This window comes from Diceros bicornis, chromosome 2 (genome assembly GCF_020826845.1).
Source record: "Diceros bicornis minor isolate mBicDic1 chromosome 2, mDicBic1.mat.cur, whole genome shotgun sequence".
Lineage (NCBI taxonomy): Eukaryota > Metazoa > Chordata > Mammalia > Perissodactyla > Rhinocerotidae > Diceros > Diceros bicornis.
The window spans coordinates 32,883,286-32,910,140 of record NC_080741.1 but is presented as its reverse complement, the minus strand read 5'-3'; the positions used below and the strand labels follow the sequence as shown (position 1 = coordinate 32,910,140).

General features: G+C 35.2%; 1 protein-coding gene across 1 annotated transcript in view; it reads right to left on the bottom strand.

Moving 5' to 3' along the window:
- Window positions 1–26,855, bottom strand: part of ZCWPW2 (zinc finger CW-type and PWWP domain containing 2) — a 78,140-nt gene that overhangs the window by 39,588 nt on the left and 11,697 nt on the right. The window contains 1 exon segment of the mRNA XM_058554192.1: window positions 5,025–5,139. Within this exon segment, the coding sequence (XP_058410175.1) occupies window positions 5,025–5,139 (115 nt within the window).

Genomic DNA, 26,855 nt, shown 5'->3' with positions numbered 1-26,855 from the left:
ACAAAATATTAGGAAATCAAATCTAACAATGTATAAAAAGAATTATACACCACAAACACGTAGGATTTATCCTAGGTATACAAGGCTGGTTCAACATTCAAAATCAATTAATGTAATCCATGACATCAACAGGCTAAAGAAGAAAAGTTACATGATGATACCAATAGATGCAGATAAAGCATTTGACAAAATCCAACACCCATTCACGATAAAAATTCAAAGGAAACTAGAAATAGAGGAAAACTTCCTCACCTCGATAAGCCAAATCTACAAAAACATACAGCTAACATCACACCTAATGGTGAGAAACTCCCAAATAAGATCAAGAGTAAGTCAAGGATGTTTCCTCCCACTACTCTTTTCAATATCATACTGAAACTCATAGCTAATGCAATAACATAAGAAAAGGAAATAAAAGGTATAGATTGAGAAGAAAGAAATAAAATTGTCTTTGTTCACTGATGACATGATGATCTATGTAGAAAATCAAGAATCAAGAAAAATACTCCTGGAACAAATAACTGATTATAGCAAGGTGGCAGGATACAAGGGTAATACATAAAAGTGAATCACTTTCCTCTTTACCAGCAATGAACAAGTGGAATTTGAAATGAAAAGCACATTACCATTTACATTTAGTGACCCCTAAAATGAAATACTTAGGCATAAATCTAACAAAATAAGCACAAGATCTATATGTGGAAAACTACAAAACACTGATGAGTAAGGCCTAAATAAATGTGGATATAGTCCATGTTCATGGACAGGAAGACTCAATACTGTCAAGATGTCAGTTCTCCCCAACTTATCTATAGATTCAATGCAATCTCAATCAAAATCCCAGCAAGTTATTTTGTAAACATCAACAAGCTGATTCTAAAGTTCATACACAGTGGCAAAGACCCAAAATAGCCAATACAATATTGAAAAGGACAGTCACAGGACTGACCCTATCTGACTTCAAAACTTACTATAAAGCTACAATAATCAAGACAGTGTAGTATTGGGAAAAGAATAAAAAATAGATCAACGAGGGCCGGCGCCGTGGCTTAGCGGTTAAGTGTGCGCGCTCCGCTACTGGCGGCCTGGGTTCCGATCCCGGGCACGCACCGACGCACCACTTCTCCAGCCATGCTGAGGCCGCATGCCACATACAGCAACTAGAAGTATGTGCAACTATGACATAGAACTACCTACTGGGGCTTTGGGAAGAAAAAGGGGGAGGATTGGCAATAGATGTTAGCTCAGAGCCAGTCTTCCTCAGCAAAAAGAGGAGGATTAGCATGGATGTTAGCTCAGGGCTGATCTTCCTCACACACACAAAAAAAATAGATCAACGAAACAGAACAGAGAGTCCAGAAATGGACTCACATAAATATAGTCAACTGATATTTGGCAAAGGAGCAAAGACAATATAATGGAGAAAATATAATGTTTTCAACAAATGATGTTAGAACAACTAGATATCCACTTGCCAAAAAATGAATCTAGACACAGACCTTATACCTTTCACAAGCATTAACTTAAAATGGATCACAGGTCTAAATGTAAAATGCAAAACCATAAAACTCCTAGAGGGTAACACAGGAGAAAATCTAGATGACCTTGAGTATGCCAATGACTTTTTAAGTATAACACCAAAGGCAAGGTCCATGAAAGAAATAATTGATAAGATGGACTACATTAAAACTAAAAACTTCTGCTCTGCAAAGGACACTGTCAAGAGAATGAGAAGATAATCCACAGAGTGGGAGAAAATATTTACACAATACATATCTGATAAAGGACTGTTATCCAAAATATACAAAGAACTCTTAAAACTCAACAATAAGAAAATGAACAACTGGATTTAAAAATGGGCAATGAACAGATAACTCACCAAAGAAGAATTACACATGGCGAATAAGCATATGAAATGATGTTCATCACATGTCATTAGAGAACTGCAAATTAAAACAACAATGAGATACCACTACACACCTATTAGAATAGCCCAAATCTGAAACACTGACATCACCAAATGCAGGCAAGGATGTGGAGCAACAGGATGTCATTCGTTGTTGGCGAGAATGCAAAATAGTACAACCACTTTGGAAGATGGTTTGGCAGTTTCTTATAAAACTAGACATACTCTTACCATACGATTAAGCCATCATGCTCCTTGGTATTTACCCAAAGGAGCTGAAAACTTACCTCTATACAAAAACCTATACACAGATGTTTATAGCAGCTTTATTCATAATTGTCAAAACTTGAAAACAACCAAGATCTCCTTCAGTAGGTGAATGGATAAATAAACTGTGGTACATACAAACAATGGAATATTATTCAGCGCTAAAAAACAAGCTATAAAGACATGGGGGAAACTTAAATGCATATTACTAAGTGAAAGAAGCCAATCTGAATTGCATGATTCCAACTATATGACATTCTGGAAAAACATATGACATACTGTCTATGGAGACAGTAAAAAGATCAGTGGTTGCCCGGTGTTGGTCGAGGGGTGGGGTTGGGGGAGGAATGAACAGGCGAAACACAGGGGATTTTTAGGCCAGTGAAATGATTCTATATGATACCATAGCAGTAAATACATAAAATTATACACTTGTCAAAACTCATAGAATGCACAACACAAAGAGTAAACCCTAATGTAAACCATGGACTTTGGGTGATGATGTGTCAATTTGGTTCATAGATTGTAACAAATGTACCACGGTGGTGCTAGATGTCGATAGTAAGGGATGTTGTCTGTGGAGGGGGCAGGGGGCATATGAGAACTCTGTACTCTCTGGTTAATTTTGCTGTGAACCTAAAACTGCTCTAAAAAGTAAAGTCTATTTAAAAAAAATAATTCTGAGAAAAAGAAAGTAGAGATAAAAACATCCACTCTAAAATGTAGAGCATGTAAGAAAAATAACACAAAATCCTAACGCTTAATTATAAAGAGACTATATGGGAAACACTCCATTCATTTTAAAAATACGATTACAATGAATGTTCCTGTATAAGAAAACTTTTTCTAACCCCAGGAGAAGAATCACTTATTTGGAGTAATAGTTAATACAACAGAAACAGGGCAACCAAATCATGTGGACAGGACTTTAAAATTTGTTATAGTATGACTGGATCTGTATTTAAATACCAATTACTGACCCTGCAGATTTCAACAATGAAAGAGTTGCACCAAATATAATAGTGTGTCAATTTCAGCAGAGTAGGAAAAATTTAGGCCAAAAAATCAGTAGTAATTATTTCTGGAAGAAGAAATTTGGGGGTGAAGAAAAATTGCTGAGATGAAATATGTGGTTTGCCTCTAAGCTACTCACCTTTTGTAAAATATCTGAATAATGGCTAATTATCTCTCAAAACTACTTTTGAACACAGTAAGAAGCTGAATACATACTAGAATTCACCCTGGAAGCTAAGCAGACACAAGGATTAAATTGTCTATTTTGGAGACAGTGAAGAGTATGAGGTGAGTGAGCCTGTTATGACAAAGATTGTACTCCTAGAAGTCTATTCATGCCCCTCCATTTTGGCTATTTCAGGGCCAAAATGAAGGTCTTTAGGAATATAGCTCTCTATAATCAGACTGAATTACATCAAATTCTGCATGCAAAAATCATCAGACTTTCAGCAAGAAAATGGTCTGTTGCTGCAAAACCAATCAGAAACAACCTCTCTCCAGAGTCTTCTGGACAAGCAAGAATGCCAAAAGACCCAGACATAAACACCCTGGCACGTACAACAATGGCAAAGACATGGTTCCATAACTTATTGAGAAAGCAGGTCTACTGCTAGTGTGAAATGGCTGTAATATAGCCTTAAAAAGTAAATGACTATATTACTTCAAAGTATTAATGTTTAAAAAAAACTAAATATTTCAAAGTTTATTTTGGTTACACAAGGGAAATGTATAGTCTGTGAAAAACATAAAGCTGTATTTGTGACAACAGAGTGAGTTCAACCTTTATTGCTAATAAACAGAGACATTATATCTCAAGCACAAGGAATAAAACCACATTTGTGGTACTAAATGCCTCTTTCCCTGCTCTCAGAGTAAACCAGAGTAGTATGCTTGTCATTCTTTTTCCACTCTTTTCAAATCTACTTATTTACTTTAAAATCTAAACTTAGGTGACTGGGTTAATATTTCAACTTTTTCTTAAATATAATGTTATCACATATAAGTTTCAAAAGATATATATTAAACTTTTCCAAAGGAGAAAAAAAATATCACTCTTACTTTAAAATTCAGTTAGCACCAAAGGCCAGATCCTCCCATAGAGTAATCTGTTTTAGAACTTAAGGTGATACAGTGAGAAGAGGTCTTGTAAGATAAAATATTATTATGATCACTAAGCAGAAAAATTTAAAAACATACTTAAGGTTATTGAAAATCATTATTTTAATGTGACAATCATATTCTTTAAGAGTTCAAAATGTGTTATACTGACTATAATCCTTATGATGAATTCATTTAAAAAGCTATCTATAAACCATAATATTTATGATTCAAGAGAACTCTCTTTAAAAATGACCTGAAATATTATCACATTTTTTCACCTAATTAAAAAAAGTCAAAGATTATTTTTTATCTCTGCCTTGAATCTATTTAAAAATAAAACATTTTGAAAAATACTTTGTTATGAAATAATATAGCATATCCAAGTGAAAGTTTCTACCTCAAAAATATATTTTAAGGCCATGGCTTTTAATTTTGAAATATATGCTTTGACATACACAAGAGGACCTATGTAGATAGTCTAAGAGCAAAGAAAATAACAGAAGTGCTAATTAAAACCTCTGCATTTAAATAGAGTGTATGTTTAGTCATTGAAAATAGTTTCAGAGGGCAAAATACATACTATTAATCCATACAAAAATGACTTTTCAGTGGACAAAGATATACTATTTCCCTATGAAGATAAAGAGAGATTTTTGAATGTCCAAACATATTTTGGAAAGCATGCATCTAAATAAATCCTTATTTTGGGGTGATAAGAAATAAAATACGCATCTACCCTGTTTTGACAGGCAGCACATTTCCAGTCTTTGCTCATGTGAATATCCATAGAGGACGTATGCTTCTTGTAGTGCACCTTTATACCACTTCTTTTTCTTCTTACATTTTCCTGGCTAAAGAAACACAAAAATAATAAGATTCATTTTTAAATATATACTTTTGTTTTAATATCCACTTGATTTAGCTGTTGAGCTAGAACTAAATCTAATTTAAGGATTGTACAATATATTACTTAGACTCTGGTATCTGATTATTATTTTATTATTATTTTAGAATACAGCAAAGTTGTGGAAATTTTGCATGTTAATAGCCAAAAGGGTCACATTTTTGATTCACTAAGATGATATTTTAATATGATTCATCTCACACTCAGAAAGAATCTCTATGTTAAAAATGACTCTAAAGGGGCCGGCCCCGTGGCTTAGCAGTTAACTGCGCGCGCTCCACTTCTGGCAGCCCGGGTTCGGATCCTGGGTGCGCACGGACGCACCGCTTCTCCGGCCATGCTGAGGCCACGTCCCACCTACAGCGACTAGAAGGATGTGCAACTATGATGTACAACTATCTACTGGGGCTTTGGGGAAAAAAAAAGGAGGAGGATTGGTAATAGATGTTAGCTCAGAGCCAGTCTTCCTCAGCAAAAAAGAGGAGGATTAGCACAGATGTTAGCTCAGGGCTGATCTTCCTCACAAAAAAAAAAACAAAAAAAGAATACAGGTATTTATTGTATGAATCAATATTTGCCACTTTTATACAATGATCATATCTTTATCTCAGATATACAAGATAATTCACCCTTTACACAGAACTGTAAATCTATACAACACCTATATTCAATTCACTCAGAAAATGAAACTATATATTTAAAGCTGTTTCTCAAATTCTACCTTATTCTTGGAGTTCCCAAATTAATATCAACTATCTGTTCCCATTACACTTACTATTTTCATTTAATCACTTACTACATTCTGACCTTTATTATAGTTATTTATATTCATGACTGTCCTTACCCATAAAATGAAAAGTTCCTGAAGACGGGGACAATAAATAATATTTCATCTTTGTATCTCCACAGTACCCATTTGCCTAATCTCATTGCATATTATATAAGCATTCAAGAAAGTGGTTTGCATGTGGTCCTGGACACTGATTTATTTGGTATAAAAGCAGTGAAACAATATAAGCAAACAAAAATATACCTTTGTACACAGAATCTTTAAATTTAATTTATTAAGTTATTTCATAGGAAAAAAGATGAAAAGATAGGTAGATACAGTTTGATAAACATCAGAAAATTTAAACTAATTTAAGAATATCTAAGCTAGCATTTGCAGATTTAAGACATTTCTGCAACTTCAACGTTATGATGCTAAGTAAGAAATTATAGATAGTGAAAAATTGTCTAAAATCTGATATAGCAACTAAGCAATTGAAGTTAAGGGAATTTTTTGAGAAAAACCAATGTGATATATAGCTAAAGTAAACTTTGGTGAGTTTGGGGAACTGAAAAGCATTTTTAAAAACCTGTGTCGGAGAGTCTTTAAGAATTTATCAGTAAGTATGTGCCACCTAGTGGTAATACAATTAAACATCTTCTAAGGAACTCAAAAAGTTAAGACTTTTATTTTATAAAGAATTTTGAGTTACAGTAATCAAAACAGCACGGTACTGGCAGAAAAACAGACACATAGATCAATGGAACAGAAGTGAAAGCCCAGAAATAAACCCACACATCCTTGGACAGCTAATTTTCGATAAAGGAGCCAAGAACACACAATGGAAAAAGGAAAATCTCTTCAATAAACGGTGCTGGGAAAACTCGACAGTCACATGAAAAGAATGAAAGTAGACCATTATCTTACACCATACACAAAAATTAACTTGAAATGGATTAAAGACTTGAATGTAAGATCTGAAAACATAAAACTCCTAGAAGAAAACACAGACAGTATGCTCTTTGATATCAGTCTTAGCAGTATCTTTTTGAATATCATGTCTCCCCAGGCAAGGGAAACAAAAGAAAAAATAAACAAATGGGACTACATCAAACTAAAAAGCTTCTGCACAGCAAAGGAAACCATCAACAAAATGAAAAGACAACCTAACAACTGAGAGAAGATATTTGTAAATCATACACATGATAAGGGGTTAAAATCCAAAATATATAAAGAACTCATACAACTCAACCAAAAAAACAAACCATCTGATTTAAAAAGAGCAGAGGATGTGAAGACATTTTTCCGAAGAAGATAGACAGATGGCCAAAAGGCACAGGAAAAGATGTTCAACATCACTAATTATTAGGGAAATGCAAATCAAAACCACAATGAGATATCACCTCAAGCCCATCAGAACAGCTATTATTAAAAAGACAAGAAATAACAAGTATTGGAAAGGATGTGGAGAAAAGGGAACCCTCATATACTGCTGGTGGGAATGTAAACTGGTGCAACTACTATGGAAAACAGTATTGAGATTTCTCAAAAAATTAAAAATAGAACTACCATATGATCCAGCTATTCCACTTCTGGGTATTTATCCAAAGAACACAAAAACAAATTCAAAATTCAAAATTCAAAAAGATACATGCACCCCTATGTTCATCGCAGCATTATTCACAATAACCAAGATTTGGAAGCAACCTAAGTGCCCAGTGACGGATGAATGGATAAGAAGATGTGGTATATATACGTAATGGAATACTACTCAGCCATAAAAAAGATTAAATCTTGCCATTTGCAACAACATGGATAAACCTTGAGGGTATTATGCTAAGCGAAATAAGTCAGATGGAGAAAGCCAAATACCACATGATTTCACTCACATGTGGAAGATAAACAAACACAACAACAAACACACACACAGATACAGAGGACAGACTGGTAGTTACCAGAGGGGAAGCAGGGTGGGGGAGGGCAAAAGGGGTAAAAGGGCACATTTATAGGGTGACAGATGGCAACTAGACTTTTGGTGGTAAACATGATGTAAACATCATGTTTTATATATACAGAAGTTGAAATATAATGATGTACACCTGAAATTTATATAATGTTATAAACCAATGTTACCTCAATAAAAAATTTTTAAAAAAAGAATTTTGAATTCCAGAATTAGACTCAGCTACTCATTGTATTTTTCAACTAATTTGTTTTTCAATCAAAGAAGTGATAGGTGCACATTCTAAAAGTATAGAACGTGCCTCCCTACCCATCCCTGGTACTGTTTCTCTCGACGGCACCCATTATTACCAGTTTCTTTCATAGTCTTCCAGAGATATTGTATGCATCTATAAGCAATACATCATTTATATAAATATATCTATTTTTATAGAATGCTAGGAATAGTTATATATACTTTAAGTTTTTCAATTTGTCTTGCAGATTGCTTTATTTATTGATTCAACATATTCTAGACCCTCAGGATCTATCACTGAAGAAAATAGATAAAGCTTACATTCTAGCAAGTGAAAAAGACAATCTACAATAAGCATAACAAAGAAGTAAAGGCTGCAGGTATGTTGTCAGAGGTTATAAGTACTTTGTCATAAAGAAAAGTTAAGGCAATAAAGTGGTCAGGGTAACTCTTATTGAAAAGGTGACATTTGAGCAAAGACCAGAAGGAGGTCAGGGAGTTAGATATCCAAGGAAAGAGCACTGCAGGAAGAGAAAAATGCTCTAACGTGGGAGAATACAAGTATATTTAGGGAGCATCAAAGAATCCAAGATGGCTGACGTTGAATGAGGAAGACTGAGAGTAATAGGGAATGATGTCAGAACATTAACAGGGGCCAGATCATGGAGGTCCTTTCAAGCCATTGTAGAGACTTGGCTTTTACTCTGGGTGAAATGTGAGCCATTGCAGAGTTCTGAGCAGAAGAATAACATTTGATTTGATTTCCTGTTTTAAAACAATCATTCTGGTTGCTTTGACGAGAATAGACTATACGGAGGCAAGTGTAGATGTAGAACAACTGGCTATTGGCAATAATCCAGGCAAGAAATCATGGTGGTGCAGACCAGGGTAGTAGCAGCCACTGTGGTGAAAAGTGGTAGGATTCTGGATACAATTTGAAGGTAGAGCAAAAGAATTTCCTGACCAACTGAAAACTGGTTGTGAGAGAGGGAGAAGATGACGCTAAGGCTTTTGGACTGAGTGAGTAGAAGGATGGAATTTGTTCTCTACTGAGATGGGGAAGGCCGTTAAGGAAGTGAGATTTGAGGAGGAAGATCAAGAGTTCAGAAATGTTGAGTATGAGATGCCTATTATCTCATCAGTGATAGTGAGTAGCAGTTTCGTAAGGGAATTCAGAAGAGAGAACTGAACTGCAGATAAAATTTAGAAATTACACACACACACACACACGCACAGTATTTAAAGCCAAGAAACTGAATGAGATAACCAAGGGAATGAGGAAATAGATGTATGTATATCCACATACATGATATGTATATACCATTATTTATCTGAAAAATGCCCTAGTGATACATTTAGGTTGTTGCTAATACTATGCATTTTGAAACAATGCTGCAATAAAAATTTTTTTTCCATTTGTCATTTTGCCCATGTGAAAGTGTATTGAAGGATAATTTCCTAGATGTTGAATTACCAGGTTTAATGTATGTATATTTTAAATTTCGGAAGCTATTTTGAAATCACTCTTGAATGAGAAGGTCATAGTTTACAATGCCACAAACAACATGTTTCCTCACACCCTAGAGAACACTTCTGTTACCAAACTTTTAGATCCGTGTCAATATTTTTCAAAGAAAAATGGTATTTCCTTTTTATTATCATTTTCATTTCTTAAATTCAGTAACTACGAGCAATTTTTCACATTTTCTCGAGCTTTATTGAGATATAATTGACATACAGCATTGTGTAAATTTAAGGAGTACAACATGATGATTTGATACACATATATATTGGGACATGATTACCACAATAAGGTTAGCTAATACCTCCATTAAACTCACATAATAACCATTTTTTGTGTGTGTGGTGAGAATATTTAAGATCTATTCTCTTAGCAACTTGCAAGTATATAATACAATATTGTTAACGATAGTCATCATGCTGTACATTAGATCCCCAGAATTATTCACCAATTTTTCATATTTTTAAAAGCCATTTACATTTTCTTTTCTATAGAATGACTATTCAAGTACTGTGTTAATATTTATATTGGTTTTTTTCTTATTAATTCGTAAGAGATTTTTATATATTAAAAAAAATGTAGCCCTGGCCGGCCCAGTGGCGCAAGCGGTTAAGTGCGCGTGCTCCGCTGTGGCGGCCCGGGGTTCGCTGGTTCGGATCCCCGGTGCGCACAGATGCACCACTTGGCAAGCCATGCTGTGGCTGCGTCCCATATAAAGTGGAGGAAGATGGGCACAGAGGTTAGCCCAGGGCCAGTCTTCCTCAGCAAAAAAAAAAAAAAGAAAGAAAAAAAGAGGAGGATTGGCAGATGTTAGCACAGGGCTGATGTTCCTCACCAAAAAAAAAAAAAAAATGTAGCCCTTTGCTATAGGTGTTGGAAATATTTTCTCCTGTTTATAGTTTTTTTGTATATATATATATATATTTTTTTTTAAATTTTTTATTGCAGTAACATTGGTTTATAACATTGTAAAAATTTCAGGTGTACATCATTATACTTCTATTTCTCCATAGATTACATCATGTTCACCACCTGAATACTAATTACAACCCATCACCACACACATGTGCCGAATTATCCCTTTCGCCCTCCTCCCTCCCCCCTTCCCCTCTGGTAACCACCAATCCAATCTCTGTCTCCATGTGTTTGTTTATTGTTGTTATTATCTACTACTTAATGAAGGAAATCATACAGTATTTGACCTTCTCCCTCTGACTTATTTCACTTTGCATAATACCCTCAATGTCCATCCACGTTGTCACAAATGCCTGGATTTCATCGTTTCTTATGGCTGAGTAGTATTCCATTGTGTATATATACCACATCTTCTTTATCCATTCGTCCCTTGATGGGCACTTAGTATATTTATATTTTCTTTTTTGTTCATTAAATCTTTCATCCTTCTAGAACTAATGTGGAGGTGAGTTGTGAGGTATAGCTTCTACTTCATTTTTTCCCCAAGTAGCTAGCCATTTGTACCCACACAATTTATTAAACACAACTTTTCTTTAATTATTTGAATACAACCTTAACCGCTAACTATATTTCCAAGTACTTTTGAGTCTATTTCTGGATTCTATATTGTTCTATTAAACTGTCAAATCACTGTTAGTATCAAACTGCTTTAACTACTGGAGGTTTACTATAATTTTATATTTTATAGGCCTAATTCCCTCTTCTATGTATAATTTTCCCAGAAATTTTAGAATTAGTTTTTTTTAAGTCCTTTTTTAAAATTGAGATTGCGTTAAAATTAATTAGGGAAAATTGACATGTTTTTATATCAAATCTTTCATACCAAGAAGAGGGTTATATCTTTCCATTTTCTTAGGTTTTCTTTTCTCTTATTAGCATTTTAAAGTTTTATTGACAGATCTTGCACATGCTTCTTAAGCTTACTCCATTGTACTATATATGCTTTGTTGCTATTATAAATGGGAATTTTATCCCTTCATATTTTCAGATTGGTTACCTGTGTACGGTAATTTTATAACTGCTACATAACTGAATCTTCTTATTGTTTATAACGGTTTTTCCGTTTGAGTTTCATGGGTTTTCCAAGTAAACAATCATGTGCTAATAATAATCACTTTGCTTTTTCCTTTCCTGTGTGTGTACTTTTGCTTCTTTCTTTGGCTAATTATATTAGTCAATTCTACCAAGACAATTAAATAATAGTATTAACCCTACATTCTTTTAAAAAACCAAATTTCCTACCTGAACAACCAATTTCTTCTCTAATTAAAATAAAACTTTCAGTTGAGTGAGTTATGTATTTTTCAAGACATGTTGAAGTAATTCACATTTACTTAAATTGAATCCTTCTGCAGAAGCTACTCAAAAAAAATTTGTTTGTAATCACTTTCATAAATTAAGATCTTTGAAATGTTATCATAATCTTTCAACTGGAATCTGCCAAGGAAAGGCTTCTGGATTGACAAGAAAGAAAAAAAGACTCAGCATTTCACCAAACATAATAGATTCACCCCATATACTAATTATCAGGGCAAAGTTTATGAAGGATGAATGAACATCATGCTTGAATGAATTATAGTAATAACATTGTGATTAAGTTCAATTTTAAAGTACTATAGTATTTAATGAGATAAATGTTCGACTTGAAGGTTTACATTTTGGAAAAAAGCTGGCAAAGGAAACAATGATGTTTTGAATAAGCCCCAACTAAGGCAAAAACTATCTTTTTTTTTTTTAAACAAAAATTATTTTTTAAAGTGATGATAACATTTACATTTACCTTTTTAGTTAGAAGTCAGATAATTAACTTCCGATTTAACAACGAATTGTTCAAAGCCAAATACTATTCAAAACAGGATTGAAGCTCAAGCAGAAAGTAACTGCCATTCAAACCCACCCTCTCAACTGGAATCTAGATGTTTCTTAAGCCTTTACTGAAATCTACAGCAGGTCCTATGACTTTCCTGGTAACTCTCAGCTAATAAAATGTCCTATAGTTACTTATCTAGTCTCCCCAAATTCAAAAACTAAAATATCTACTCCCATGTAAGAGACAAAATTTCAAACTTCATTTCAAGTTAAAGCTTCTGTGCTCCACAAGCTAAGGGCATACTTCAGGCTGCAAGTGGTTCTCCTTTTTCTCTATGTGCTTCTCCTTCTCTCCCTACATCTTCTAGGTCCTCTGAGGTTGAAAGGGTTAGAGGTAGAGAATGGAAAAGAAATTGCAGAGAATGTTTTTATTTGACTGCTATCGTGGCATTCTGGGGTTGGTACTTCCTGGGTCGAAGGGTTTTTTACTGTGGAGTGCTTTGTGGGTTTTTGGAGAACATTTTCTCCCAACTAGGAACAGCTCCCTTGACGGGAAAGGTCCTTCTTTTAGCTAGTTCCTTTCAACCCCCACTCCATTACCATTTTTCTGCATCTTTCTGCTTAGATTGCATGAGAGCAGGAAGCTATCTTGGGTGGGGACCCTTCTAAAATTACCCCTGACTCTTTCTTCCATGTTGCATGCATTGCTGCTCCTGAAAACTATGGAATGCTGGCCATTCCCAGTGCTGCTAGCTCTCTTCACTCTACCACCAGACCTGATAATTAGAAACTCTCACTGCAGATTTCTCAGGGGAAGCTGGACACCAGTATGCTGTGTTGCTCAAGCTCCAGAGGACACACATCAAGTTCTCAAAAACCCCTGGTAGTACACATAAGATCCAGGAAAATGACCATCCTTCATTTTCCCCAAGTATAGGGAAAAGGCCCCAGTACACCATCATTTTCTCCAAAGAAATTTCTGTATGTTCAACTTCAAGCCTTTTATATCCTTATGTAAATTGGGCTAAGGGTGCCGGGCCAGTTTTGTCACATCCTTTTCAGGTCCTGCATACATAGTCTTGTACCTCAGTGTGCAATGTGAAAATCATTATTTTCGTCCTCAGCCTTTGTTGTCCTAAAAGACGTCTTTCACTCAAACCCACTCAAACCCAGGTATATCTAGTAATTTTAGAACTTTCAAATTATCTTATCTCCCACTCCAAAACAAAACAAAACACAGAACACAGTGTAAATACGATGATTCTTGATAGATATATTCTTCATAGATGAATAAGCATGTAAATGTTTGGAGTAAGGATGAGGTTTGAGACTAAACAGACGGTTAGACAGGGAAAGATAGTACCCTATGTCTGAGAAAATTCCTAGCTGTGTCCAAAATTGAAAAGTTTATAAACTAATATCCTATGTGATCTTGTTTCAAACAGGTGTTATTGACTGACTGAAGGCTTTAATATCATTTTTACATTTCCCAGGGTTTGAGGAGGAAGTTGAACGTCTCTTCTCAGTAATTTTTGACTCACTGAATAAGGTTTGTGCTATCACCACATACTAATGTAAAGTGGCAAATTCAAGGATAAGAATACAGAGGTCAGCTGGTGGTGCAGTGGTTAAGTGCACGCGCTCTGCTGCGGCGGCCTGGGGTTCGGATCCCGGGCGCGCACCGATGCACCGCTTGTCAAGCCATGCTGTGGCGACATCCCATATAAAGTGGAGGAAGATGGGCACGGATGTCAGCCCAGGGCCAATCTTCCTCAGCTAAAAGAGGAAGATTGGTGACAGATGTTAGCTCAGGGCTAATCTTCCTCACACACACAAAAAGAATACATATATGTTTGTCTACTCAGTAAAACAGGTGGAGAGAAATCTGTAATCTGGTGGAAATTCATATCTTCTGTTGCTTTGTATTTTAAGACTGCTTCTCCACATAAGAATTAATCAAGATACTATAACCTGGAGTTGTAGCAGGATAAATCTTATTCCTCAATCTTGAATGTGTAAGCAATGTCACATATCCTTATTTTTGCTAAATAAAATAGAATAAGAAAGCCCTTATCCAACAAGAAAGATAAAAAATTTGATCTCAGTCATTTTGGGGCCACTCCTTACTTTCCCTAGGTTCACATAAATTGGAAAGGTATACATGGTGCCTGGAGAGTGAGGAAAGATCATTACTCTTCAACCCATAATGGTTACATGAATAACATCTTTGTTCAAGTCCCTTGAAGTCAGGCAGCCTAACAGCCTCTTTGCCACACCGAGACAAAAGAATCTTTTCAGAGGCCGGGAACCTTGATGACGGGGTTCAACCCCTCTGGGTGTACCACGGTGCTATTCTTCTCTGAGGTACTGCCACTTCCCAGGGCACTGACAGACTTTTGTCCTCTTCCAAGTCTGAGAGAATCTCTTCTCTGCCTCGCTGCTCCTGCCTGTTCCTCTCAGAGACACTGGCCTCTCCGTTCCCAGCCTACCCTTCCCACTCTCAAGGAACTCAGGTCAAGAAGACAGGCAAGCTCTGCCTTTGATCCCCACAACAGAAAACTCCCAAGACATGAGAACACAAGTGGCCTGACTACTTTTTTGGAATAAATGAGAGAGAAAAATATAATCAGAACAAGAATTACTATCAACCAATCATTGGTATTTGGTTGGCTGTAGGGAAGAATTCCTAGCTAAGCAGCTTTGAATATTAGAATAGATAGGTGGGTAGTCTTTCCTCCCCACCCCTGGCACCCTATAACTTCACTCTCCCTATTGCTCTCCCTTAATTTTTCCCCATAGCACTCGTCAACAACTAACACACCGTATCTTTTTTCATTTGTTCACTACGTCTTATCCCACTAATTTAAGTCTCATGAGGGCATCTGAATTTTGTCTGTTTTGTTCACTTCAAGAGTTTTGCCTGTTTTGTTCACTAGAAGAGTCACAAATAATAGGAGCTCAGCAAATATTTATTGAGTATTATAACTAGACATTTTTTGTTTATTGTGGCATGGGTAAAACCCAGTCAGGAAATTGGAGATGAAAATGAAAAGCTGCTACATTTTAATCCTGAATTACCTGTGATTACCCCTAGAAAGGTAAAAGAAAAATATACACACATGATGGCTATCTGGCATTACGATATTATGGTGACATTACTTCTAAGATAATATAGAATTTCATTTTTTGTACAGAATTCAGATCTGTAACGTATTTCATGGGCCATATATTTATCCTATGACACTAACAGCATTTTTTCTTGAAAAAGAGTGTATCTAATTTCAAGCACTTTAAATGTTATGTAAAAAATAGTATCTAATTTTAAAATTAAATTAATTCAATCAAATTTTTCTTAATATGATCTATTTGGGGCACAGTAGAGCGTCACTACAATCCTGTGGGTATAATGACAGCATCTACAATCCAAAAGTATCAATTCAAATTTTGACTATATCAATATTAAAGTTAACTGCAAATATAAGTACTTACAGTTTAGGAAATTTATCTTTTAGACACAATGTTGAGCATATATTAAAAATCTGGAAAACCAGAATCATAAGTACTTAGACTACTTTAGTGAGCTTCATAAATTCATTGAAATGACTTCAAATATTGACCATTATTTTAAGTTATTTCTTACATAATATGCCTTTAGAAACGTGGGGATGTAAGTCACAGATTTCATAATCTAAAGAAATGCAAAATAATTCTATTTTGGAATGCATCTCCACTAAATGTTTGAGGATCAACACCACCACCTATTATGGAGTACTCTTCCTGGCGATTTATGTCAATTGCTACTATTTATACACTCAAACTTCCAGTGTAGCTCGCTGACTCTACACATGTATCGCCCTGATGCATCGTTCCATTTACTATCATGCCGAAGCCATGGCACTTCTCTGTTGGGCAGATTGTTTTCACTTAAAGCAATTGAGTAGAAAGTTAATCACAAAGATATCTTGTCTTCTTTAAACTGGATTTCTGCAACAGCAACCAGTAATCTAGACAGTAAGAACATTTCCGTTCCTTTGATGCAAACTAGAAGATAGTCACATGACACCCACGTGTACCGCACACTCTTTGGCTTCCTAATATCTCCCTCCCCTCTCACCTGTCATCTTTAACATAGGTTCATATAATCTTCATATAATCAACTCTGGATTTTTTAGACAATTTATTCAAATTATTGAACACTTGAAGCAAATATTGCTTTCAAAAATCTTATTAACTTGCTGCTTACTCTAAGTTTCCTATAGACATAAACAGGAATTTTGCTTACTCTAACTCAGCAGGATTTTAAGATTAAAATAACTTATGTCCCCACACCACCAGAAAGTGTGAACCAGTTAAGTTGACAACAAAAAAAGGTTTTAGCCTTTGTTTAGTCTGATTCTTTACATCGATGTCTGACAGATAATACCAAGAACACAGAGTACTAGAAGAGAAATTAGGCAGAAAAGAAAGAATAAGGAAATTTGAGAGTCAAATCTGTACAGTGTGATTCCATTACTTGGCTTGAAATATTGGAAATTACCAATACAGAGACTGAGTACTTTGAGGAATGCTAGGGGTGGGGAGGAGGGGCAGGAAGCCAAGCAGTTAAGATAAAATAGTCCCAATGGACAAATCACAAAAATTACAGGCTACTAGACAGGCTTTTTATTAACCTAAATTTTAGCAAATATTTACTAAGTATTTTGAATATCTAAGCTCTTTTCCTATCAAGACGGAATATACAACTGCTACACGCTATGGTTGGTTTTTTTTTAAAAAGGAGCCCCAGTCTGACATTTTAGGCTGGTCTATTATCTGGATTGACATCCTTCAGAAAACAATTTTTATACAACTAATACATCAGTCATTTAGCATGAAGGATCTGAAATCAGATTTTGAGAGAAGGAGAGAGAAAGAAAGTAAGAGGGCTCCAGCTGTCACAGCAGGAGAAAATACAGCCACCACCAAAGAGAGAAACTATCTGAAGGGACAGGGGAGTCTAACATCCCAATTTTGCTGAAGATTTGCCTGGCTTCTTTAGCACCACAAACCCATAAACACATTCAGATATTCTACAAAATAAACACACTAAAAACAATAAAAATTTTCATAAATATCTTCCTTAGCTAATTCCAGTAAACATTGAAAATAAATATTATGGGGAGATAATCTGCTACATAGTAGTTCTTGAGATTCACTGAGAAGATATATAGATTCTCAGAACACTCCCCAGTATGTAAGTTCAGGAATATATATTTTTAAAGAGCTCTATGGGAGAAAGTGACGATGAACAAGTCTGGTAACCAATAGTAGAGGAAAACAAAAAAACAAAACAAACTCTGGCATCAGGATACCAATGTTTGTATTAATAATACCAATTACTGCTCAGGTTATAAGGGAATGAAATAAATATTAGGTTTTAATAACAGTCATGAAGAGGTCTTAAATCTATGGCTAGGAACCAATGCACTAAACGTGAAGAAGAGAGCTTTCATATCTTTGTCCAACTTTGAAAAGCCCTTGTTAAAGGTTAAGTTAATTAATCAAGTTGGCTGAATTAATGATAGGAGATCAATAAGAGGGACTTTGTGATTTTCCAGTTTATAGATGATAGCTTATTATGAATTTGGTATGCTTATGAAGATTAGAAGCAGATGGTCCAATGTAAATTTCAAGCAGGTTGACATATAATGTAAAAACCTGGAGTTTGTAATAAGAAGGCCTGGGCTTGCCCCCAGTTCTGCCACTGTGTGACCTCGGACAAGTCACTTAACCTGAGCCTCAACTTTCTTAACAATGAATGAAGATCATATGAGATATATATGTAAAAAGTACTTTAAAATGTGGAGCATTTTTCAAATGTTAGTTATCAATGTCATAAACGATCAGAATATAAACACTTTTTCATTTAGTCTCTGCAGCCCAATAAAATGAGATAGGTACTCTATTCACAACAGGGAGGAGGTGACTGAATACATATTTTATTTCCATAGCAGTTGTACTACTAAAGAGTCCATTATTTTTTTTAATTTACTAATTTACCCAATGCTTATATAGTACTAAGTGTTGGGTACAGTCTTCAGCACTTCACAAACAAGTCATTTTAACTTCCTAATAAGCTTATGAAGTAGGCTCTACTATTATCCTCATTTCACAGATGAGGAAACTGAAGCACTGAGTTTAGAACTCACCCAAGTTCATATAGCTAGTAAGTGACAGAGGTGGAATTCATACACAGGCAATCTAGCTCCAGAATTCGTGGGCTCAATCACTATAAAATATTTTACTAAAAGGCAATTCTGTTGCACAAATCTCAAAGATGGTTTTATGAACAGCTCATAGCTCATATCATAAGAAATAAATTGTGTTGAAAATTATAGGAAACTGCCATCTGGCATTTTCTGCATCAGGTCATATTTATATCACTTAGGAAAATTTTTTCCTAGGATTATTCATCAGTAGTTAAAAACCGAAATCACTACTGAATTAAATGGTAAATATATTTTATCAATTTTTTTAAAAGAATCAAAAACAAATTTATTTACTGTATACAGTTTTTTACATATTCTGATTTCAAGTTGTAGAATTTTTACTTCGCAAAACTGAACATATCATTAAGTTTGTAGCAAGAAAGCAGTTGTAAACATTGCTATGTAAAATGATAGTGAAATATTAGTAACATATTGTTGAAATAAAGCACAGGAAACAAATGAGCACTGAGTCAACAGATAATTTTTAAGGCCTGTGCTTATCTAAAGTGCTGCTGTCTACCCTTGCTCTAGCCACGCTGCCTGCTATACCTGGGGACATTAAATAGAACTGGGAGAATGGTTTTAAATCAACCACGAAAATAAGAATGTGCTCATTTGCCCTGAGCCTTTAAAAAGTCAGGATTGGCCCAAAGGATTTTAAGCAACAGTACGAAGGGATATCAAGACCTGAACCTAAAACAAAGTTAACATACTTAGCTTGTTTCTACTCCACATTTGCTTGTTTTTTATGAAATATCCATTAATGGGAAAACAATGGTTGTATTTATTTCAGACAGATGCTCGGATTCTGTTTAATGATAGAATCATAAGAACAGGTGGCAGATCTAGGAGAAGAGGATGGTTAAATATGTGATGCAGAATCAGTACATATTCTGTGAACCAAACAAAATGGTAAGGAAGTAGTAATTCTGAAATTTATTTTCAGTTAGTTTAATCACCATTACTTAGGGTTTAGGGATGTGTTCTGCCTGAGTCATGGACTGGTCCTGGCCCTTGGCTAGAAAATACTTCAAAACAAAGCAAAACAAAACAAAAAAATGGTGGAAGAATTAAAGAAAAGAAAATGGAAAAGAAGTTAATATATCAATTGTAGACTTTCAGTTATATGATTATGAGTTTTGGACTTCACCATTCCCTAATGGAAGAATGTACCGAAAAGTTACTCTACAACTATTTATTAATTTAAGAGCCCCAACATAAAAGACTCATTATAAGGCAGCCTTACTCATAAGGGGTATGACTCTGAAGGCAATTTAGTAAGCCTTGTATTTTTGGCTGACTCTGGTTTCTTTAACAGAAAATAAGTATTTCCAGAAAATTGAGAAAGCTATGTATTGGAATTTCTTAGAAAAGATTATTGCTGTTTCACTGAAGAGTCAATATGAGAAATATAGTTGATACTTAATATATTTTTCAGGCATTTGATGATGGGAAAGGTAGCCACCTGTTCCATCCTTTATAAACTGAGTAAAATTGGTCATATTATTTGTATTTGGACTTTTAACTTCAGTACAAGTTCACAGCTATCTAAATTCCTAAGAGATGAAGTTGGGAGATGACAGAAGCGAATTCAAGAATTTATTTGGAGCAGCAAAGTCAGCATACATAAATATGAGTGAATTCAAAAAAGCAGAATAGAGATAGGGAAAGAAACCGGTTTCATTCAGTTGCAAAGAACATGAAAGATAATATTTCCTATTCTCCTTCCAAATTCCATCAAATAAGTCCAAAGTATTCTTGAGGCATTGCTGATACTGGGTACTATTCATTCACCAAGGAGTCAGATTAAGAAGGCTCTAACTTATCTCCTGCTTTCAATAGTTCTTAGGCACTTCTGTTTACACTAAACTAGAAAACCACTGCAGCAATGGTCTCTTTCAGTCATGTACTGAAGAATCAAAGGATCAATTAGCTCTATTTCCCTGAATTTCTGGGAGCATCATATTGGTTGATTAAAAAAAACATTAAAATCATGTAATTTTTCACACACGATCTTAGTCAAAAGAAAAGATATCATTCTCTACCTTACTGTTCTTAGCATCTTTTTTGGTATTCCCTCCTGCAGATGCAGGTTTCTAGGGAGAGGAAATAAATAATTTAACTGTTTATTTCACCTGTACTTCCAATGAATAACATCAACTAACGTTTATCAAGAGCCTACCATATGACAAGCACTATGCTAAATGCTTTATATGCATTATCTCAGTTAATCCCTCCAATAACTTTATGAGGCAGATACTATTATAACCTCCATTTTAAAATTAGGCATGTGGGATTTGTAAAGAGTAAGTGACTTGCCTGAGGTAAACCGTCTAGTAAGTAGCACAGCCAACCTTCAAACCCAGAAAGCCTGGCTGTAGAGCCTGCCTTTTTAGCCACTATGACAACTTTATTCTTTTCCTAATATACATTATTAAAAAAGTTTTCTTGACAGATTATTCGCAAATAGGTCACAGTTACAGAAACACGTTCTAATTCCCCTAACCTTTCTCCAGGCCAAAAACTAAAGGATGTTTAGAAAACAAGCAAACAAAAAGTCTTAACCCAATAATAACAAAATTACAGCAAATTTTATATCAAATACGGAATTCATATAATAAAAATTTACTGAGAGTTTGGTAGCTATTCAGATTATTTGCCAGTAAAAACAAGATGTGTGTGTATATATAAATATATTTTTTTGCAAATGTAAGTTTTCCACAGACCTGGCTCAATAGATTTGTATCCAGTTTCACTCCATTACTCTAAGAGCAAAATGCTGCTTGATGATCTAGTAATAAACTAATTTGCTAATCCTTATTACTGACTACATTCTTAAAATTTGGATCCTAATGAAATTTAGAAGCAAAACATTTGCTCAAATAGATGTTAATCCAGATGCACTTGTCAAATGACTACTGCAAATGTAATTTGAAAATATCAAGAGTTCCGCTTGGTCACTAGCCCTCCAAAGGGGAACATCAACAGGCAAATAAAGAGCAAGTCTACCAGAGACTGCCATCATTTAACATGTACATTAGAATTAAAAGGTGAAAAATCTCCTTATTTTGTAGGTGCAACTGTGGGAAAACATTCAACAACAAATTAGACCACTGCTTCTGTATAAGTAAACTGGCATAGTATATAAAGAGAAAAGAATCTAGACTTTGGAGACAGACATCTTGATTCTAATCATTGCCCTATCACTTAGTAGCTGATTTACCTTGGGGGCTACACATGTAGCCTGAATCTCAGTTTTTTCCATGTGTCAAATAGTAATGATGCCTATCTTCATGGGTTGCTGTGAGACTTTAAATATTGTATGAAAAGGATCTACTCAACATATGATTGGTATTTGTGGGCTCTTTTAGTTACTTGAGTCATCATAGTATATGTTGACATCAGAGCCTTTGTGGGAAGATATTTACTAGACCAAATTTATATTGAATGTATCAATCACCAGTTTGTAATTGCTACACATATGTTTATCATTATATAGAAAATAAATCAACTTATTTGATAAATTACTATAGGATAACAAGTTGTATTATTTCTAGTTACAGACTGGAGAAATTAGAGTAATCTGATTTCAGTCATTTGGCCATATTCTGAAGAGTACTGAAATTTCAGCAACAGTCCTTCTAAAGACACAGGTTATAAAGAATTGTGACATCCTCTCTGCTATCATTAGAGTATCCGTTAGAATAATACCAGGGGCTTAACACAAGGTCTAAATCTTCTTCATATTGTGTATCTATTATCTGTTGGTGGCCTTTGCTAAGAGTAGTCACTCAGGCATCCAGGCTGAGAGAGTGGCAAACCAACATTTCAAACATTATCAGTTACAGTGCCACAAGGAAAGAGAGAACTCTGGAGGATGCTGCACTGGACACTGTTTTGTGCTCAAAGAGGTGACATTCATCACTTTCATTCACAACTCATTGGCCCTACCCCACCACAAGAGTAACAAATGTGCAATTCTACTTCATAATAGGAAGGCAGAGACCTGGAAAATTTTGGTGAACAGTACTAACGGCTACCTCAACTAGGAAGCAGAATTCTAGGAATTGCGGAGCTCAAGTTTAGCAATATAGCATTGCTTCCTTTTCACTTCCCTGGAAAATACAGGTAACTCCATAACACAATGGGTAAATACCCAAATGACATCTATTACCCAAAGAAATGGCTGCACATCTACAGGTCTATTGCACATACAGTAGCAAGCAGACTACTAAAATATATAGCCCAAAAAATCCATTCACATCATGGATAAAAAAAAAATCTAAATTTTACCATAGAAGCATCTTAGTATCAGGGGTGAACTACCTACTTTTTCTTGGCAATATAAAGAATTAGAGAAGTGTAGGCCAAGCCATCATTGGTTGAAGCACATAATTTATGTCCAAGAAAAATTACAATGACTCTATATAACCTATAAAATAGATGATCAACTTAAACATATTATAAATATTAAGTCCAAATTATCAGCTTTATCAGCAATATTTATAAATTATGTATAATGTTGAATGACAAGAATGACCTTAAAGCAGTGTTCAATGAAACTGATTACTATTGGGTTAGAAATGTTAACCTATGGCAGTAAGCATAATTTCCAGGCAAATGAAAGTGAAAGACCAGCAAAAGAAGTAGAAGAAAGGTAACAGGAAACAGTAAGCCATGACCAAAGTTATATTACTACACTAGTAGAGATAAAACCAACAAAACTCTGATGCCTCAAGTTGAGAAAACTTTGGTGGTTCTCTCTCTCTCTGCGCTGCACATTAGATTCACCTGAGAAACTTAAAAATGCTGAGGCCTGGCCCTCCTTCAAGAGATTCTGATTTAATTAATCCAGTAGAGTGGAGCCCAGGCATTGCTGTGTCTTTGTTGCTATTATTGTTTTGTAAGGTTTTCTAATGCACAGCGAGACTTAAGAAATGCTAAACTAAGTCATGTAGTCCATCAAGCTAAAAACCAAACTTGCAAATGTTCTGCAGATATGTACCTACTAAATATACAGGAAACAATATTTGTGCTAATGGGGAAAGAACTGAATGCCATACATCAACTTTTAAAAATAGCCATCTAGTACATGTGCATGTCTACATTCTCTGAGTGATTACCAGAGTGATATGTATTTTGAACATACACGTCTAAGAGAACCAAAGTTTCTTTAAAAGGGAGGGGGAATTGCAGCTATTTTTACAGCTACTGATTTTATAGTAAATGAAAAAATAAAATGTATGAATGAACTAATATAAATTGCAAATATGCAATCTAAATATTGCCTTCAACTTTTTTCTAAAGTATATTCCAGGGTATCAATGAGTAATTTTATATATTGGGGAAAACCCTATCATCTGTATGAATAGACAGTGACAGAGTTCTATTGTACTTTCAACAATAAAATTAATGTCAGTGGTCCCATAAACATATCAACCAGGGGGAATTGACTATTAAAAAAAAAAAAACTAGGGGCGAGCCAGGTAGCAAAAGCACTTGAGCGTGCGCGCTCCGCTTTGGCAGCCTGGGGTTGGCAGGTTCGGATCCCAGGCGTGCACTGACGCACTGCTTGTCAAGCCATGCGGTGGTGGCATCCCATATAAAGTAAAGGAAGACGGGCACGGATGTTAGCTCAGGGCCAATCTTCCTCAGGAAAAAAAAAAAAACTAGACAAACATGAACTAAAAGAGAAGAGTTAAAATTTTTATAATCTAAAACTAAAAAATATTTCATTTTCTCATAAGTGCATATAATGTCTTTCTAGCAGAGCTTATTTCTATCCCACCTTAACATATACACTGCAAAATATATATAGTCCATATTCAATGAAAACTCTGAAATAGTATTTAATCACTTGTTAAACTAAGCTTACACAAATCAGGAGAAAATGATATTGAAATAACGTATAAAGTAAGATTTATAATCAGCTTAAACCAGTGAGAGTTGTATATGCCTATCATTCTTTGTCTACTTTTAGAAAAAGGGATCGGATAACTTGTGCAATATACATTCCTCCTCCACCTCATCTAGAAAACTCTTTAAGAAAGTCTATGTTGTCTACTATACATTATTTTTTGTGTATGTGACATTTTATTATGAGAGCAGGGGTGTGAATTTAATATCTGGATCAATGTGGTACAATGTAAAGTCAGCATTTGAGGATATAGGAGCTCCAGTGCAGAGAGGACCATAAAAGATCATATCCCTTTGAAGTCTAGGCAATAGAACTGCAGGTTGGAGTCAATACTATCTCCATCTCCTGGTGACAGGAAAATCTCAGCTATCCCTGGGTAACACATAGTTTGAAATTATTCATTTTCAATCAATTTCTCATATGTATCATTTTAACCAATTTTCTACGTTGGTTGTCAGTATTTCCTGAGTTGACTTCCTTGCTTTCTGTTTCTTGAGTAGATTGGGGCAATGAGGCTTCAATCATCTGTGAGTCTCCCCTTCCTGGCAGAGATCCTTCCATAGCCAGGAGTGGAGAATCAGAGCACAGCAGGACAGTCTGGCATGTACCAGCTGAATTTGAGGTAAAGGGGAACTAAAATTTCAGCCTTACATGAAGAGACCCACAGAAGAGGGTACCCCGATTATATCAGCTCCAAGGGAACAGTCAAGAAAAAGATATAGACAAGAAGAAAAGAGTAAGAGACAAGAGCAGATCCTGTAGATAGGTACCCTGAATGATGGTTGAGGAGTGAGCCTCCCCAGAGCCTGTGGGCATCCAGTGGGTTATCCACCCAGAGCACATAGCCAGTTGGGGGGAGTCGGGGAACGAAGAGTGGAAACAAACACTTTATTTTTTTCTGCTCTCATCCTTGCATTGGGGGCCTGCTTAATTTAAGCAGCTCTGAATTCCTGGTCCTTGCCAGAATTCCTAAGTTTGCTTTAATGCTTTCAGAAGGCTGAAAAGTTATGGCTCCTGATTCTTGAGTTTGGCTTTGTTTTGCACCAGATTTTTTCCTGTCTCAGGGATTAACGGTATGTTTACTGGAATCAGATTACTCAAATTAATCCTGACAGAACTCAAATCCTGAGAGTAATACTAGTTCAGACAATTTAAAAATATACTTTGATTTTTTACTTATATTTAAATATAATTTCTTAAGAATGCTCTGCTCTTCACCACATTGTCAAATATCTAAAATTCTAAGGTCTGCTTCATGAGAAGCTAGGAGGTTTCTCCATCCTTTAGAAAAGGGGAGGGAGGCACAGAAGGGAGACTACTCCTTCCTGTCTTGTGTTGTTGCTAGCAGAAGTGCCTGGGAACATGTCCAAAATGTCAGAGCAGAGAGGGTGCCTCACATTCAGATGACTGGCTCGCAATTACCATGAAATGAATGTAAGTAAAGTTATTCCATACTTAAATATTTTTACTAAAACAGCCTTCCCTTCCAGCTGCTTTCAAGCTGAATGGACCAAAGATACTGTTTATGGCAAAGATACAGTAAAAGCCCATTTTAAACTATCTCATATTTCCACAGATTTACTTATACTGTGGATTAAATGGCATGCCTCAAATGTACACACACTGATATGTATATTTGAATATATATCTTTCTCACTATAGAAAATCATACAAATTGAGTCAAAAGCATCCACATTTCTGACATCTACCTTTTAATTAGATTTCTAATGAAAACATCATTTGCAAATGAAAAGTTTCAATACTAGAATATAAACACAGATAACTGCATTGATTTACAACAATTAAACCATACTCATGGAAATAGGTCCTGTTCACCTATTCTCATCAACCTGAGAGTTCAGTCTGTTCATTAATTGTAGTGTGTGATTTAAAGCTTAAAAGGAGTCAAAAAGATACTGAAGGAGTTAACATAACGAAATATTCCATTTGAAATTGAAAATTTGTTGCATTCCATAATTAATTTTCCCTGTGAGCTATAGCTACAACTTAGTCTTCTCAAGAGAATTAAAAAATTACCAAATGATAATCTTAAAATGGTTCCAAAAGGCAAGTATATAAAGTCCTCAGTTGATTTACATTAGAAAAATAAAATCTAAAACTACCTATCAGCTATTTTTATATCCACACTTCCTTTGAAAAAACTGCCTTAAAAATACAAATATTTGAGGGGCTGGCCCAGTGACGTAGTGGTTAAGTTCACGCGCT